This window comes from Amphibalanus amphitrite, unplaced genomic scaffold (assembly GCF_019059575.1).
Source record: "Amphibalanus amphitrite isolate SeventyFive unplaced genomic scaffold, NRLGWU_Aamphi_draft 000614F_arrow, whole genome shotgun sequence".
NCBI classification, from domain to species: Eukaryota; Metazoa; Arthropoda; class Thecostraca; order Balanomorpha; family Balanidae; genus Amphibalanus; species Amphibalanus amphitrite.
The window spans coordinates 183,218-197,231 of NW_024882108.1; the positions used below are offsets into that span (position 1 = coordinate 183,218).

Here is a 14,014-nt window from a genome sequence, read left to right on the forward strand (position 1 = left end):
CGAACTTGTGGCTGCAGAATTTCTATTCCCCCAGCAGGTGAATTTCACATACGCACGCGCCGACTGCAAGAGTCACATCGACCATATCGCTGTACCGTTTTCCCTGCTACCGCGCGTAGCTGGCTGCCAGATTCTGCCTCCACATCCAGAAAACCTCAGCCCGCACCAGCCGCTCGTCTGTCGGCTGTTGGTGGCAACTGCAGCTCCAACGGAGACGACGCACCGCGCCATCTCTCGGGCCACTCCTGTGCCTGATTCCGATCTACTTTGCTGGGACCGCGTCGACAGATTAGAAGACTACAAGCATATTCTTACCGGCATGCTCGTGACTCAACTCCCTAGTTGTGGCACCTCGCTCGATGCGCTGGACTCAACAATATCCCGCTGCCTGCTCGCCGCCGCTAGAGAGGCAGGCTGTGTTAAACAGCGGCGCCGGCCAAAACCATGGTGGACCCCTGCCACAGCAGCTGCACGTGACCGAGTACGCTTCTGGCTCCATGTCTGGACCAGCTGTGGTCGACCTCTTCATTCGACGGTCTACTCCTGCTACCAGTCAGCTAGAAGAGAGTACCGGAAAGCTCGCCGCACAGCAGCCTTAGCCCCCGTGCAGCAAGAGGCCCGTCTGTTGCACCAACTCAAGCGCAATGGGAACACCAACGCCTTCTGGCGACGGGTTCAGCGCTCTCGGCGCGGCCCTCTCCCTCCTGGGGGTGGTCGCACTGCCAGCGAGTTCGGAAGACATTTCGAGGCGGTGCACGCGGACGAGCCCTCCCTGCTAGACTCTGAGCAGGCTCAGATTGCTGCTGCAGTCGAAGAAAGGGCGCGACGCTATTCCACTCTGGCCACCACTCGGACGGTCACCGTGAGTCAAGTTGCCGACCTGTTGCGCCGCCTCCCTCTGCGCAAGGTACCGGGTGCGGACGGCGTGACGGCGGAACACCTCATCTATGGCTGTTCTCCTCCCCTGCTATCGGCACTGGCCCAGCTTCTATCGGCCTGTTTGTCTTCGTGCAATGTGCCGGCCACATTTGCAGAGAGCGTGGTAGTGCCTCTTCTGAAGAAATCCCAGCTTGATCCAAACAATCTGGACAACTACCGGCCTATTAGCCTGACATCGTGCACGTCGAAGCTGCTGGAGATGCTGTTGCTGGATGAACTTGAGGCCAGTTTCTGTCCGCACGACCTTCAGCTGGGATTCGTGAAACAGCGAGGCACCAGCGAAGCATCCATATTGGCCCTCGAGACCATTCAGTGGTGCCGACAACGAGATCTGCCAGTTTACGCGGCAAACTTGGACGCCAGGAAGTGCTTTGATAAGATCTGGCATGACGGGCTATTCCACCGTCTGGCGCAACACCTTCGTCCGAACTCATGGCTGCTCATGCTTGCCTGGTACCGCCGACTTCAGGCTCACATTGCCTTTGACGGTGCCATATCCGACTCATTCAGGATCCGCCGGGGCACCAGGCAAGGTGCTATTCTCTCGCCTATCCTAGCCAACGCCTACCTACACCCGCTCGTAGCCGCCTTGGACGTAAGCGATCTCGGTGCTGACCTATATGGTCACCACGTGCCAGCTGTCTGCTATGCCGATGATCTGCTACTCCTGTCCACCAATGCCAGAAACCTCAGCACTCTACTAGATGTGGTTGATGACTTTGCGAAGACCTGGAGGCTGGAGTTCGTCCACCCGGAGCCCGTCCGCACCAAAAGCCACTGCATGGTCTTCGGCGCCGAGCTTCTATCCGAAGTGCCAAGATGGAGCCTGTCGGGCCAGCAGCTCTCCACCCGCCAGCAGTCCGAGCACCTCGGTGTCGTACTGGATGGGAGTTTATCTGCGGCGCCACACGTCCAGCACCGCGCGTCTCGAGCTCGTGCCAGCCTGTACGGTCTCGCGCCTGCTGGTATGCTGACGTTCGGCCTCTGCCCAGCCGACAAGTGCTTCTTGTGGAAGACTATCATTCAACCGGCGCTCACATATGGCTGCGTGGCCGCCCCGCTCAATGCAAGGGACATGACGATCCTCTGTTCCGCTCAAGCGACTTCCATCAAGGTGGTTCTTGGCCTGCCTCGCTCCGCCCACCATTCGGCGCTTCTCGCTGCTGCCGACATCCAACCAGCACATGAACTGCTGCGGGCAGCGTGTTTCCGCACTTTGAAAGATGCGATGCGCTCAGAGCACCGGCTGCAGCAGGCGCTGCTGTCAGGAATCACCAAGCTGGCTATGTGCCCGACTGAGCTAGTGGGCTCATTACTGATTCAGCTTCATGAGATGTGTGACTGCAACCTTTCTGCACTCCTCGGGGTGGCAGCAGGGCGGCCGTGCAGCGACCGTATCTACCCCCAACGGGCTCCCGATGGCCTAGCTGACTCGCTTGCCTTCCTGATGAGTCGCCGGGACCAAGTATCTCGCCGCCTGCTCCGGCTATTGACATGCCCGGAGCGGGAGTGAGTGTCGCCTGCGACATCAATGTGTGGCCCCTGCTCACCCACTGTCATGCTTTGTGTGATGTTTTGTGTGTGCCTTTTTTTTCTTACTTTCTTGCCAACTTTGGTGCCTAATAAACTATGATGATGATGATGATAGGTAGGTATTTGTTAAAATGAGTTTACCAAATCACATAAGCTAAGAACTAATGGTGCTCAAACTTTGACAATTTGTACACTTTCTTCAAGCATAAACCCTAGGTATCTTGAGGCAATTTACTGCTCCCTGTCACTTATTTGCCTGCAATAAATATGGTTGAAGGTGACATCATGCCTATATTAACAATGGCACTTACTGTAAAGTGGTCCTCGCAGCAGGCAGATCCACTTGCAGATATAAGTGGCCCATCTCGACGAGCAGCATTGCTCCACAGCTTCCTCAACTTGTCTGAGCGAGGAAGCCCAATAAAAATCTTGTCGGGTGTGCTAACAGTTGTGTTAGTGCACCCAGGGACGAAACAAGTATAATAGCGTCTACTAGAGCCCTGATTTTCAGCAAAACCGGACATTTTCCTGCTGAAAAAGACTGCCCACCCACCACGAGTGCCAATTTAAAACAGCCGCCACCGGCCCCACCGGCCAACCACCGGCACTGCTCCTTACGGGCTCTTCATCTGTGACGTAACGACCGTCGCGACCAATCAGGGGGCCGTGATTTGTCAGACCCGTTTTATATTTATTTTTCATATTTATCGGCTTCAAATAAGCAAATGAATGCCACCAACATTTTTTTCGTGAAAAATTAGTAGGTAAAGTTAAATTTATTTCATTTCCTGGTAACATGAAACTAGTCCATTTGAGGTTCGCAATGGTAGTGGACTCCACATAGTGCGGGTGTTGAGTGGTCGGCAGCGAGCGAACATCATGCTTCTCAACTCGGAAGCAGCTATTGTTCTCAAGTCTCACGCATTGTGAACATTACGTAACACGTAAAAATAAAACGTAAAAATCACATCCAAGACGAAATACTCACACAGGACTGCCACTGTAGAGACCATCTTAATATTTTGCAGACAGCAACGATATCAGCATCAGATCCCTGAAGGCGGGACACTTAAGTCAGGGTAGGCAATGATTCCTAATACGCGCAGTGGAAGGGTTCCGAGAACTGCGCCCAGTGGAACGGGGTGGACGGGGCGAATGTCGCCCCCCCCAAAAAAAACATTTCAGCTCCTATGGAAGTCGAAAAGACGAAATTTGAGAGGGGCGGTGTGTTAACTCTATTGTGTTAATTTCGTGATACTAGGTCAATACCTTCAAGATCAACTAGGGTCAAACGGGGTCAAATTTGGAAGGTGAGGGTCTATTTTGCGTTTAACCCGCAGCCGTCGGGGGGGGGGACTGGGGAGCGGATCCGACCCCCCCCCCTCCGTTTTTCTGGAATCACGAACCGCTTATGCTATCAACTTGAACTCTTCAAAGAGATTTTGACGTGAACCGATCATCAGCAGCGGTAAGCAGCGCGATGCAAAGACGGAACCGTCCGGCGCCGCGCCGGTGCCGTCCGCCGCGCCACCGCTATGGCGGGATTTCTTTTTACTTTACACCCCTGTTACTTAAAAGTTGTAGCCCGATTTACTCACTGCTTTCACGGCAAAATGCGCAATTCAATTTAAGGCAGGTACTGAAACTTTCAGCACGTACCAAAAAATGATTGCGGCGTGCAGTAGCGGCGGAACACCTTCAATTAAGGGGGTGGGGGAGGGGGGGGGCACTGCCGACTTTTGGTCCCATTCTTTCCATGCAACGCCCGTAGGGCTAATGTTAAAGGGACACTCCCACCTTAAAGGGAGATAATGAGCTTTCTTTTTTCTTAAATAAAAATTACTCGACATCTATACTATTTCTACTGTAGTTTCTATAAAATATGAAAATTTCCTAGCACATTTTCGCATGTGAAAAAGGTTTTTATTTTTGCAAAAAAGAAGCAGTACTTGCAGTACTTGTAACACCCACCGAAATGCGTTGTCCTTCTCTATGAAAAAGTCGCAGTATATGGCGCTTTTGTTTCAAACAGCGACGCTTGGGTTTTTGTTTATGTTATCGCCTTGTCGTTGCTTGGTTGTAAGGATTCTAATTTGAATTAGAGTTAATTCGGTTTAGAATTAATTAGATTCTAATTCGGGGGTACATAGTGCCTACTCTTCTTTGTTTCCAAGTATTGTTTTGCGCCACAAATGAACGGCATGCGCCAGAAACGCAGCCAAATCTTGCGATTGCGACTACGAAATTCATTATTTTGGCCTCAGAGCCTGAAGCGAAAAATACAAGCATATTTATTTCAAAAAGACTTCAGGTTTGTCGAACGGTGTTATGAGAATTTTGATAACAGTACTGCATAAGTTTTTCAGTGATGCCGCAAAAGTGTTGTATCTATCTTCTTTTATTGTGCAGTCGGCGGGACCGATTCAAAATTGAGTCGTTGCAACTAAAATAGCAGCATATGGCGACAGATGATGAACAGGAAAAATAGTTGCGTAAATTTAGACATAAACCACCCCCAAACCATGAATATCTTTTGAAGGCACTATAGACGACCATTAACTAACTAGATGTGATGAAGATCAAATGTAATGAATACGCTCATTTTACAAAATTACATGCAAGTACCAAAAAGTGATGTAAGTACTTATTCAACGGTCATTTTCAGCGCTCCCCGCTAACGTGACTTCAAGTTGAGATATTTGCGGCAAGGTACCGAATTGAGCAAAATGGTTTTAATTTACATTATAACTTGTTGTGTTTTGTCAGAAAATGGTCCTAACTCAGATTTTGTGGAAAAAGGTCATAATCTCCCTTTAACATTAGTTTTGAGTTGAGATAGCCAAATTGGTGGCCATGGCCTGCAAATACCGGTTTGGGCACTCACAACATCGACAAATGCTTTAATTCGGAAATATGGAATTTCAAACTTGCAGTTTTCGGATTCTAAGGGGCTAGTGCATTGGTATGCCCCCTTAGAATTTGTGACGTCAGCGGAGATCTAACGATTTTTAAATCTTTTACTAAAACGTTTGGTAGCACGCGGTGGTATATGCTGCTTTGCGCGCAACAAATGCCGCACTTTCAAATAAAGTCGCTAGGAACAGCGGAGATCCCAAAAAGTAAACAAAAGTAAAAGTCTAATATCTTGAATACCGGTGAATATTTTTCGATGAAATTTGGTAGATATTCGTTTTCGCTCTTTCTGAACCGAGCGACATCACTTTCGTGCCAATTCATTAACTTTTTTGAAGGTGGGAGGGTCCCTTTAAAATGGCAAAATCAGGGGGGTACGGTGCCTGGTGCCCCCCTTCCGCCGCCTATGACGGCGTGATGTATTTGCGAATGAACAGGAGCAGTGGGCAAAATTCGCCCCCATCCCTTCCACTGCGCGTGTTTACAGGGTGCGCAAAAAGTTCTGACCCATTTCTGTACTTCGATAAACGAATGCAATCGGAGTGAATATTATCAACGCTAACACCAAATACTGGTTTGCATTATCAAACCAGATACTTTCACTCGCCTCATGCGCGATATAAGCCCCTTATCAGCAATGACCTTCTCCACACGGAGACAGAAAGACTTGCATATCTTGATGATGTAGGTGGAGTCCTTCGTCTCCCACATCTTCACGATGTGTGCCTCCAGGGCCTCCAAATTGGGATGGGACACTCCCTGGACCTCATCCTGCAAAACGCTCTAAATGCTTTAGTCAAGGGTTTCAGGTCGGGTGACTGAGGGGGTAATATCTCATTAAGCCAGCAATGGGCCTTTCCCCGAGCTCCTCCGTTTGTTTGTGCTGGATAGAACTTGCGTTGTTAGCGGGTGTTCTGTCGTGCTGGAAAACGAAATCGACTTTCGGATACGTCTTCAGGATCCATGGGATGACGTCACTGCCAAGCAGATGCTCATACATCGTCCCGTTCATCTTCTAACTGCCGTTAATGAAGACGGTTGGGCACTTTTTACCGCCCGAGCCGTGGGCTGTCCTGGATGGCCTCAGACACGGCAGTCACATTCTCAGAGTTTTGAGAGAACGTGACCGACTTAACCTGGGGGCATCCTCCAGGACCTCCCCCACTCGTATTTGGCTTTGATACCCGTAGTTGTTCGCAGGGGGCTCAAAATTTCATCGCAACCTGCTGAATAGTCACGCCTCGGCCGCTGCGCGCGGGTATCCAACGACATGTCAATGTGACGTTTAGCCTGCCACCATGACTGCATATAGGGCCTTGCATGACTGGACGTTAATGGTCTGCTTTGTTCGACATCTGGCTGTGTGGCAGGATCATTGAAGATATTGCGTGCGGCTATTGGCTTCCCAAAAAGCAGCCGCAGCACGCGTAGGAGCACTTACTGTAAGAGGGCCAGAACTTTTTGCGCACCCTGTATATACTTCTCGTATATATAGTACATACATACAAATACACAAGCATTGGGAGCATGAAGAAGACGGTGAGGTGACCAAGGGATAAGGTGCCTGAAAATAATACAAACAGCAGCAATATGTAATATACCAGCCATACTTCTTGCACCACGAAAGCTGACTCCATAAACGAGATGAAGACTGGTGGAAGGGAGTCTGGTGGAAATGGCCTTCTCGAGGTGGATCCCGTTAAGGGTTCCCCTCCTTGAACAGCTTTGGGGGGCTGCGGAACGGGCCCCAATCGAGTCCATCCTCCGGATCAGGCGGCCGGATCAGCCGCTGCCGACGCGCCACCCTGCTGTCCTCGACTCAGCTTGTCCTTCGGCGGGACGGGATGGGCCACGGTCCTAAAGTACCTACCGCAGCATCAGCCGCGGTATGTACTGAATGAGTTACAAGCGGGGAACGCGGTGGTACAGCCCGCCGAGGCCAGAGCTGTCGGGTCAACTATATCGCTGCTACCATCGCAATGTCCAGTCCAGGCCAGGTGCAGCCCGCACATTGCGTGTAAAGACCCGGCTGCCAGTCCCCAAAGCTCCCAGAATGGTGGCTCTTGGCCGAAAAAAAATGTAATCGACGCGCCGGTAATCCATGGCTCCATTCCACATCGACTGGGTCTCGGTGGTCCCGGGCTACCAGACTGCGGCGCACCACCATAAGGCATGAGGGAATAGGACAACGGCTCAGTGAAGGAGGGAGGGTTTTCCTGGCTGAGCAGTACACGACTTCTCTAACCCAGACACCGACTCCTAGCACCGGCTGTCCTCGCCGGACTGTTGGTTTTCTATAAACGTCCCGGCACGGTTCGTCGGAAGGTCATCTCAGGCTCAAAAGAAACGGTATATACCATTCGAAAGCTGACGGTGAGCTGAATCCAAAAATGTAATTTTTATCAAAATCGATCGATGGCCTTTTTTGAAAATTGCGTTTTTGTAAAAACTTAATAATCCTTTATTTAACGGGCTGTCCCGGACATTCTTGAAAACATACACATGTATTTTTAAGTTCCAGTGAAAGCTAAACGCCAAAAGAACAATATTTAGCGAAGCAATATTTCCAAACATTAATATGCGTCTCCCACAGCCGACAATAAGGCGCAATCACACAGCTCAGTGTCACGATGGACCAAAGTCAACCACACAGAAGCGTGAGTTGGCCCTTATCGACTCGCAGACCGGGCGCTCTTGGCCCGCCTGACCGGCCACGGAAAGAACGTTCGGCTCTCGTTCTACTAAACAAATGACATATTTGTCACTTTAACTGTCCACATCGCTATTAAAGTTATTCAGGATACCTGTGAAGAAAATTCATTGTTCTGCTTGATTTACAACATGTTTTAATTTACATTTTTCTTATACATGTTTTGTTCCATCCAGCTGCGATCAGTGCCCGCGCAGGGGAAGTGAGCGGGGTTTCACTGTCAGAGGCTGTACTGGTGACAGCTGCTCGGCCGTGCGACCGGTCAAAGGTTACCCTGCCCCACCGGGCGCCACCCCCACTCCACCCGAGCTGAGGCCGGTACAACCTCTGACATTTCAGCGCGGCCAATTTCCTTATATGGGCATGATACCAAGCTCAATTGAGCAAAGTAGACATGAACAAATGCAAATTGATGCATGATGTGAAGATGACAGAACAATGAATTTTCTTCAAAGGTATCCTGAATAGCTTTAATAGCGATGTGGGCAGTTAAACTGACAAATATGACATTTCTTTAGTAGAACGAGAGCCGAACGTTCTTTCCGCGGCCGGTCAGGCGGGCCGAGAACGCCGGGTCTGCGAGTCGATAAGGATCATTTCACGCTTCTGTGTGGCTGACTTTGGTCCATCGTGACACTGAGCTGTGTGATTGCGCCTTATTGTCGGCTGTGGGAGACGCTTATTAATGATTGGAATTATTGCTTCGCTAAATATTGTTCTTTTGGCGTTCAGCTTTCACTGGAACTCAAAAATACATGTTTATGTTTTCAAGAATGTCCGGGACAGCCCGTTGAATAAAAGATTATTAAGTTTTTACAAAAACGCAATTTTCAAAAAAGGCCATCGATCGATTTTGATAAAAATTACATTTTTGGATTCAGTTCACCGTCAGCTTTCGAATGGTATATATCGTTTCTTTTGAGCCTGAGATGACCTTCCGACGAACCGTGCCGGCCGAGCGCGAGGCGGGTATACGACATGTTGATCAAGACAGCCCATATTCAGCCCAGATTCTGCCCGGATTCAGCCCAGATTCGGGACACCTCCGATCAAGCTGAAACTCGCACACAATGTAGGCCATGACGTGCCCAATCCACAGTCCAAGTCATTCGGCGGCACTCCCAGCCGTTTGACCTACAGAGGTCAGCAAAGGTCACGTGACCCAAATTTGCACAGCAGATTGTGGCCCACCCAGTAGAGCTAGAGCGCTAAAAACGGCACCAATCGACTCACCAGCATCTAATCTTACTTTCCCAATACTCATTGACCTCTTAATGTCATGCGATGACCTAAGGTCATTTGTGGGCTATGTCGAAAATACACTAGCACAGCAATTTTCGAGTAGAGGGATTGACCGAATTCCAAATCAAAGCACATCATCGGGTAGCCCATAGGCCGTAGTAAATTTCCTTAAAAACCGCTTCTCGATATGTGACCCCGTTTGACCTCGGCAGGTCAAAATGTGCAAATAAACGACACTCCATACGTCGCAGCCCGGATTCAGCCCAGATTCGGGACACCTCTGATCAAGCTGAAACTCATGCAATGTAGGACATGACGTGCCCAATCCACAGTCCAAGTCATTCGGCGGCACTCCCAGCCGTTTGACCTACAGAGGTCAGCAAAGGTCACGTGGCCCAAATTTGCACAGCAGATTGTGGCCCACCCAGTAGAGCTAGAGCGCTAAAAATGGCACCAATCGACTCGCCAGCATCTAATCTTACTTTTCCAACACTCATTTGACCTCTCAAGGTCATGCAATGACCGAAGGCCTTTTGTGGGCTATGTCGAAAATACACTTGCACAGCAGTTTTCGAGTAGAGGGATTGACCAAATTCCAAATCAAAGCACATCATCGGGTAGCCCATAGGCCGTAGTAACTTTCCCTAAAAACCGATTCTCGATATGTGACCCCGTTTGACCTCGGCAGGTCAAAATGTGCAAATAAACGACACTCCATACGTCGCAGCCCGGATTCAGCCCAGATTCGGGACATCTCCAATCAATCTGAAACTCGCACACAATGTAGGCCATGACGTGCCCAATCCACAGTCTAAGTCAGTCGGCGGCACTACCAGCCGTTTGACCTACAGAGGTCAGCAAAGGTCACGTGGCCCAAATTTGCACAGCAGATTGTGGCCCACCCAGTGGAGCTAGAGCGCTAAAAATGTCACCAATCGACTCGCCAGCATCTAATCTTACTTTCCCAACACTCATTTGACCTCTCAAGGTCCTAAGGTCATTTGTGGGCTATGTCGAAAATACAATTGCACAGCAGTTTTCGAGTAGAGGGATTGACCGAATTCCAAACCAAAGCACATCATCGGGTAGCCCATAGGCCGTAGTAACTTTCCTTAAAAACCGCTTTTCGATATGTGACCCCGTTTGACCTCCGCAGGTCAAAATGTGCAAATAAACGACACTCCATACGTCGCAGCCCGGATTCAGCCCAGATTCGGGACACCTCCGATCAAGCTGAAACTCGCACACAATGTAGGTGCTGACATGCCCAATCCACAGTACTATTCATTCGGTGGCACTCCCAGCCGTTTGACCTACAGAGGTCAGCGAAGGTCACGTGGCCCAAATTTGCACAGCAGATTGTGGCCCACCCAGTAGAGCTAGGGCGCTAAAAATGGCACAAATCGACTCGCCAGCATCTACTCTTACTTTCCCAGCACTCATTTGACCTCTCAAGGTCATACGATGACCTAAGGTCATTTGTGGGCTATGTCGAAACTATACTTGCACAGCAGTTTTCGAGTAGAGGGATTGACCGAATTCCAAATCAAAGAACATCATCGGGTAGCCCATAGGCCGTAGTAACTTTCCTTAAAAACCGCTTCTCGATATGTGACCTTGTTTGACCTCGGCAGGTCAAAATGTAGAAATAAACGACACTCCATACGTCGCAGCCCGGATTCAGCCCAGATTCGGGCTGACCTTTGCTGACCTCTGTAGGTTAAACGGCTGGGAGTGCCGCCAAATGACCCGGAGTGTGCCAGGACCTACATCGTGTGCGAGCTTCAGCTTGATCGGAGATGTCCCGAATCTGGGCTGAATCCGGGCTGCGACGTATGGAGTGTCGTTTATTTGTACATTTTGACCTGCCGAGGTCCTACGGGGTCACATATCGAGAAGCAGTTTTTAAGAAAAGTTACTACGGCCTATGGGCTACCCGATGATGTGCTTTGATTTGGAATTCGGTCAATCCCTTTACTCGAAAACTGCTGTGCAAATGTATTTTCGACATAGCCCACAAATGACCTTAGGTCATCGCATGACCTCGAGAGGTCAAATGAGTATTGGGAAAGTAAGATTAGATGCTGGCGAGTCGATTGGTGCCATTTTTAGCGCTCTAGCTCTACTGAGTGGGCCACAATCTGCTGTGCAAATTTGGGCCACGTGACTTTGCTGACGGACATATAAAGCAGAACTATGTCGCGTCATCGGTGATTACATATCATGTTTCTTTGGTATATACATTGAAAAATAAAACACTTTTTACTGCATCTACGGTGAGATGCTAGAGAAACTTGTATGGCCTACCTAATGGTACCCATTACTAAACAATTAGGTGAAACATGTCGTCGCCAAACTCTCTACATTCGTATGTCCGCCTCACTATGGAGTTTGGACCGGAACGACGATAAACGATGAAATTTGCTAGTTGAGGCTGATCAGTTCGTCCATTTGCCGTCTTCGCTGACCATTTGCATATACCGGCATTACATGTGTGATCTGCGGTATCTCACCTCTGACATTGAGGCACCAGAGGTCCTCCGGCATCAGCCACCTCAGTAGCGGGAGGTCGGCGGCGATGACTGATAGGCGCTCCAGCTCAGGGCACCTGGTGAGGGGTTCCAGGCTCACGGTGTCAGGGACGCCGCCGGACAGGGTGAGATAATACAGCTCAGGGCACCTGGTGAGAGGCTCCAGGCTCACGGTGTCAGGGACGCCGCCGGACAGGGTGAGATACTGCAGCTCAGGGCAACTGGTGAGAGGTTCCAGGCTGCCGGCCGTGTGATCAGTACAATCTGGAAAACACACAGACACACATATAGACAGGATCAGTTGGCTGTAATACATGTCGATATATGACAAAACGAAAAAAACACCTAATAACCCACATGGTTTTATGGACAAAGTAGACAATGGTAAAACAGTGCTATTATATGATATATGCAATCAGTTAAGCAAATGCATTGAACTTCATTGAACAGTGCAACACAATTGTTATGAGTATGATCAACTAACTCTGAACGAATATGTCACTGAGTGAACAGTCCTCCTCCATTTTGGAGCCCAGTTAGCTTCATTATTTCGCAAAGCACATTGGCTATGTATCACACCTGTCTCCATAAGGTCCGACAACGTCACACCTCAACTCGGTGTCCGCCATTCGCTGAGCTCGTATATCATCGGCCTGTCCGTGCTGCCGCTGCTCACCGTATATCTCCAGTAGTCCGACCGTCCGTCCCAGGTCAGCCAGGTGACTGATGGTGTCGGCAACCACCCCCTGGAGCGACACTGACAGACAATCCAAGTACAGTCCCGGCCACCTCGGCTCCGTCACCTCCGGCCCTGTCGGACAGAGCTGTGTCAGCTGACTGCAGTCGGACAGAGCTGCCGCCAGCTATGTCCGTCAATATTCAGCCCAGATTCAGCACGGATTCAGCCCAGATTCGGGACACCTCCGATCAAGCTGAAACTCGCACACAATGTAGGACATGACATGCTTAATCCACAGTCCAAATCATTCGGCGGCACTCCCAGCCGTTTGACCTACAGAGGTCAGCAAAGGTCACATGGCCCAAATTTGCACAGCAGATTGTGGCCCACCCAGTAGAGCTAGAGCGCTAAAAATGGCACCAATCGACTCGCCAGCATCTAATCTTACTTTTTTAACACTCATTTGACCTCTCAAGGTCATGTGATGACCTAAGGTCATTTGTGGGCTATGTCGAAAATACACTTGCACAGCAGTTTTCGAGTAGAGGGATTGACCGCATTCCAAATCAAAGCACATCATCGGGTAGCCCATAGGCCATAGTAACTTTCCTTCAAAGCCGCTTCTCGATATGTGACCCCGTTTGACCTCGACAGGTCAAAATGTACAAATAAACGACACTCCATACGTCGCAGCCCGGATTCAGCCCAGAATCGGGACATCTCCGATCAAGCTAAAACTCGCACACGATGTAGGTCCTGACATGCCCAATCCACATTTCGAGTCATTCGGCGGCACTCCCGGCCGTTTGACCTACAGAGGTCAGCAAATGTCACGTGGCCCAAATTTGCACAGCAGATTGTGGCCCACCCAGTAGAGCTAGAGCGCTAAAAATGGCACAAATAGACTCGCCAGCATCTACTCTTACTTTCCCAGCACTCATTTGACCTCTCAAGGTCATGCCATGACCTAAGGTCATTTGTGGGCTACGTCGAAACTATACTTGCACAGCAGTTTTCGAGTAGAGGGATTGACCGAATTCCAAATCAAAGAACATCATCGGGTAGCCCATAGGCCGTAGTAACTTTCCTTAAAAACCGCTTCTCGATATGTGACCCCGTTTGACCTCGGCAGGTCAAAATGTACAAATAAACGACACTCCATACGTCGCAGCCCGTATTCAGCCCAGATTCGGGCTGACCTTTGCTGACCTCTGTAGGTTAAACGGCTGGGAGTGCCGCCAAATGACTTGGAAGGTGGATTGGGCATGTCAGGATCTACATCGTGTGCGAGTTACAGCTTGATCGGAGATGTCCCGAATCTGGGCTGAATCCGGGCCGCGACGTATGGAGTGTCGTTTATTTGTACATTTTGACCTGCTGAGGTCAAACTGGGTCACATATCGAGAAGCGGTTTTTATGGAAAGTTACTACAGCCTATGGGCTACCCGATGATGTGCTTTGATTTGA

At 49.7% G+C, this 14,014-nt stretch overlaps 2 protein-coding genes across 2 annotated transcripts in view; both read right to left on the minus strand.

Annotated features, from left to right (window-relative positions):
* LOC122363299 overlaps positions 1–12,599 on the minus strand; it is a 41,116-nt gene extending 28,517 nt beyond the window's left edge. Inside the window, exons 1-2 of the mRNA XM_043332396.1 lie at positions 12,545–12,599; positions 11,851–12,132 (exon numbers count right to left, since the gene is read on the minus strand). Coding sequence (XP_043188331.1) covers positions 11,851–11,884 — 34 coding nt within the window. The 5' untranslated portion in view covers positions 11,885–12,132; positions 12,545–12,599. The remainder of the gene's footprint in view (positions 1–11,850; positions 12,133–12,544) is intronic.
* LOC122363296 overlaps positions 1–14,014 on the minus strand; it is a 33,960-nt gene that overhangs the window by 9,009 nt on the left and 10,937 nt on the right. The window contains exons 2-3 of the mRNA XM_043332391.1: positions 3,461–3,526; positions 2,784–3,013 (exon numbers count right to left, since the gene is read on the minus strand). Coding sequence (XP_043188326.1) covers positions 2,784–3,013; positions 3,461–3,485 — 255 coding nt within the window. The 5' untranslated portion in view covers positions 3,486–3,526. The remainder of the gene's footprint in view (positions 1–2,783; positions 3,014–3,460; positions 3,527–14,014) is intronic.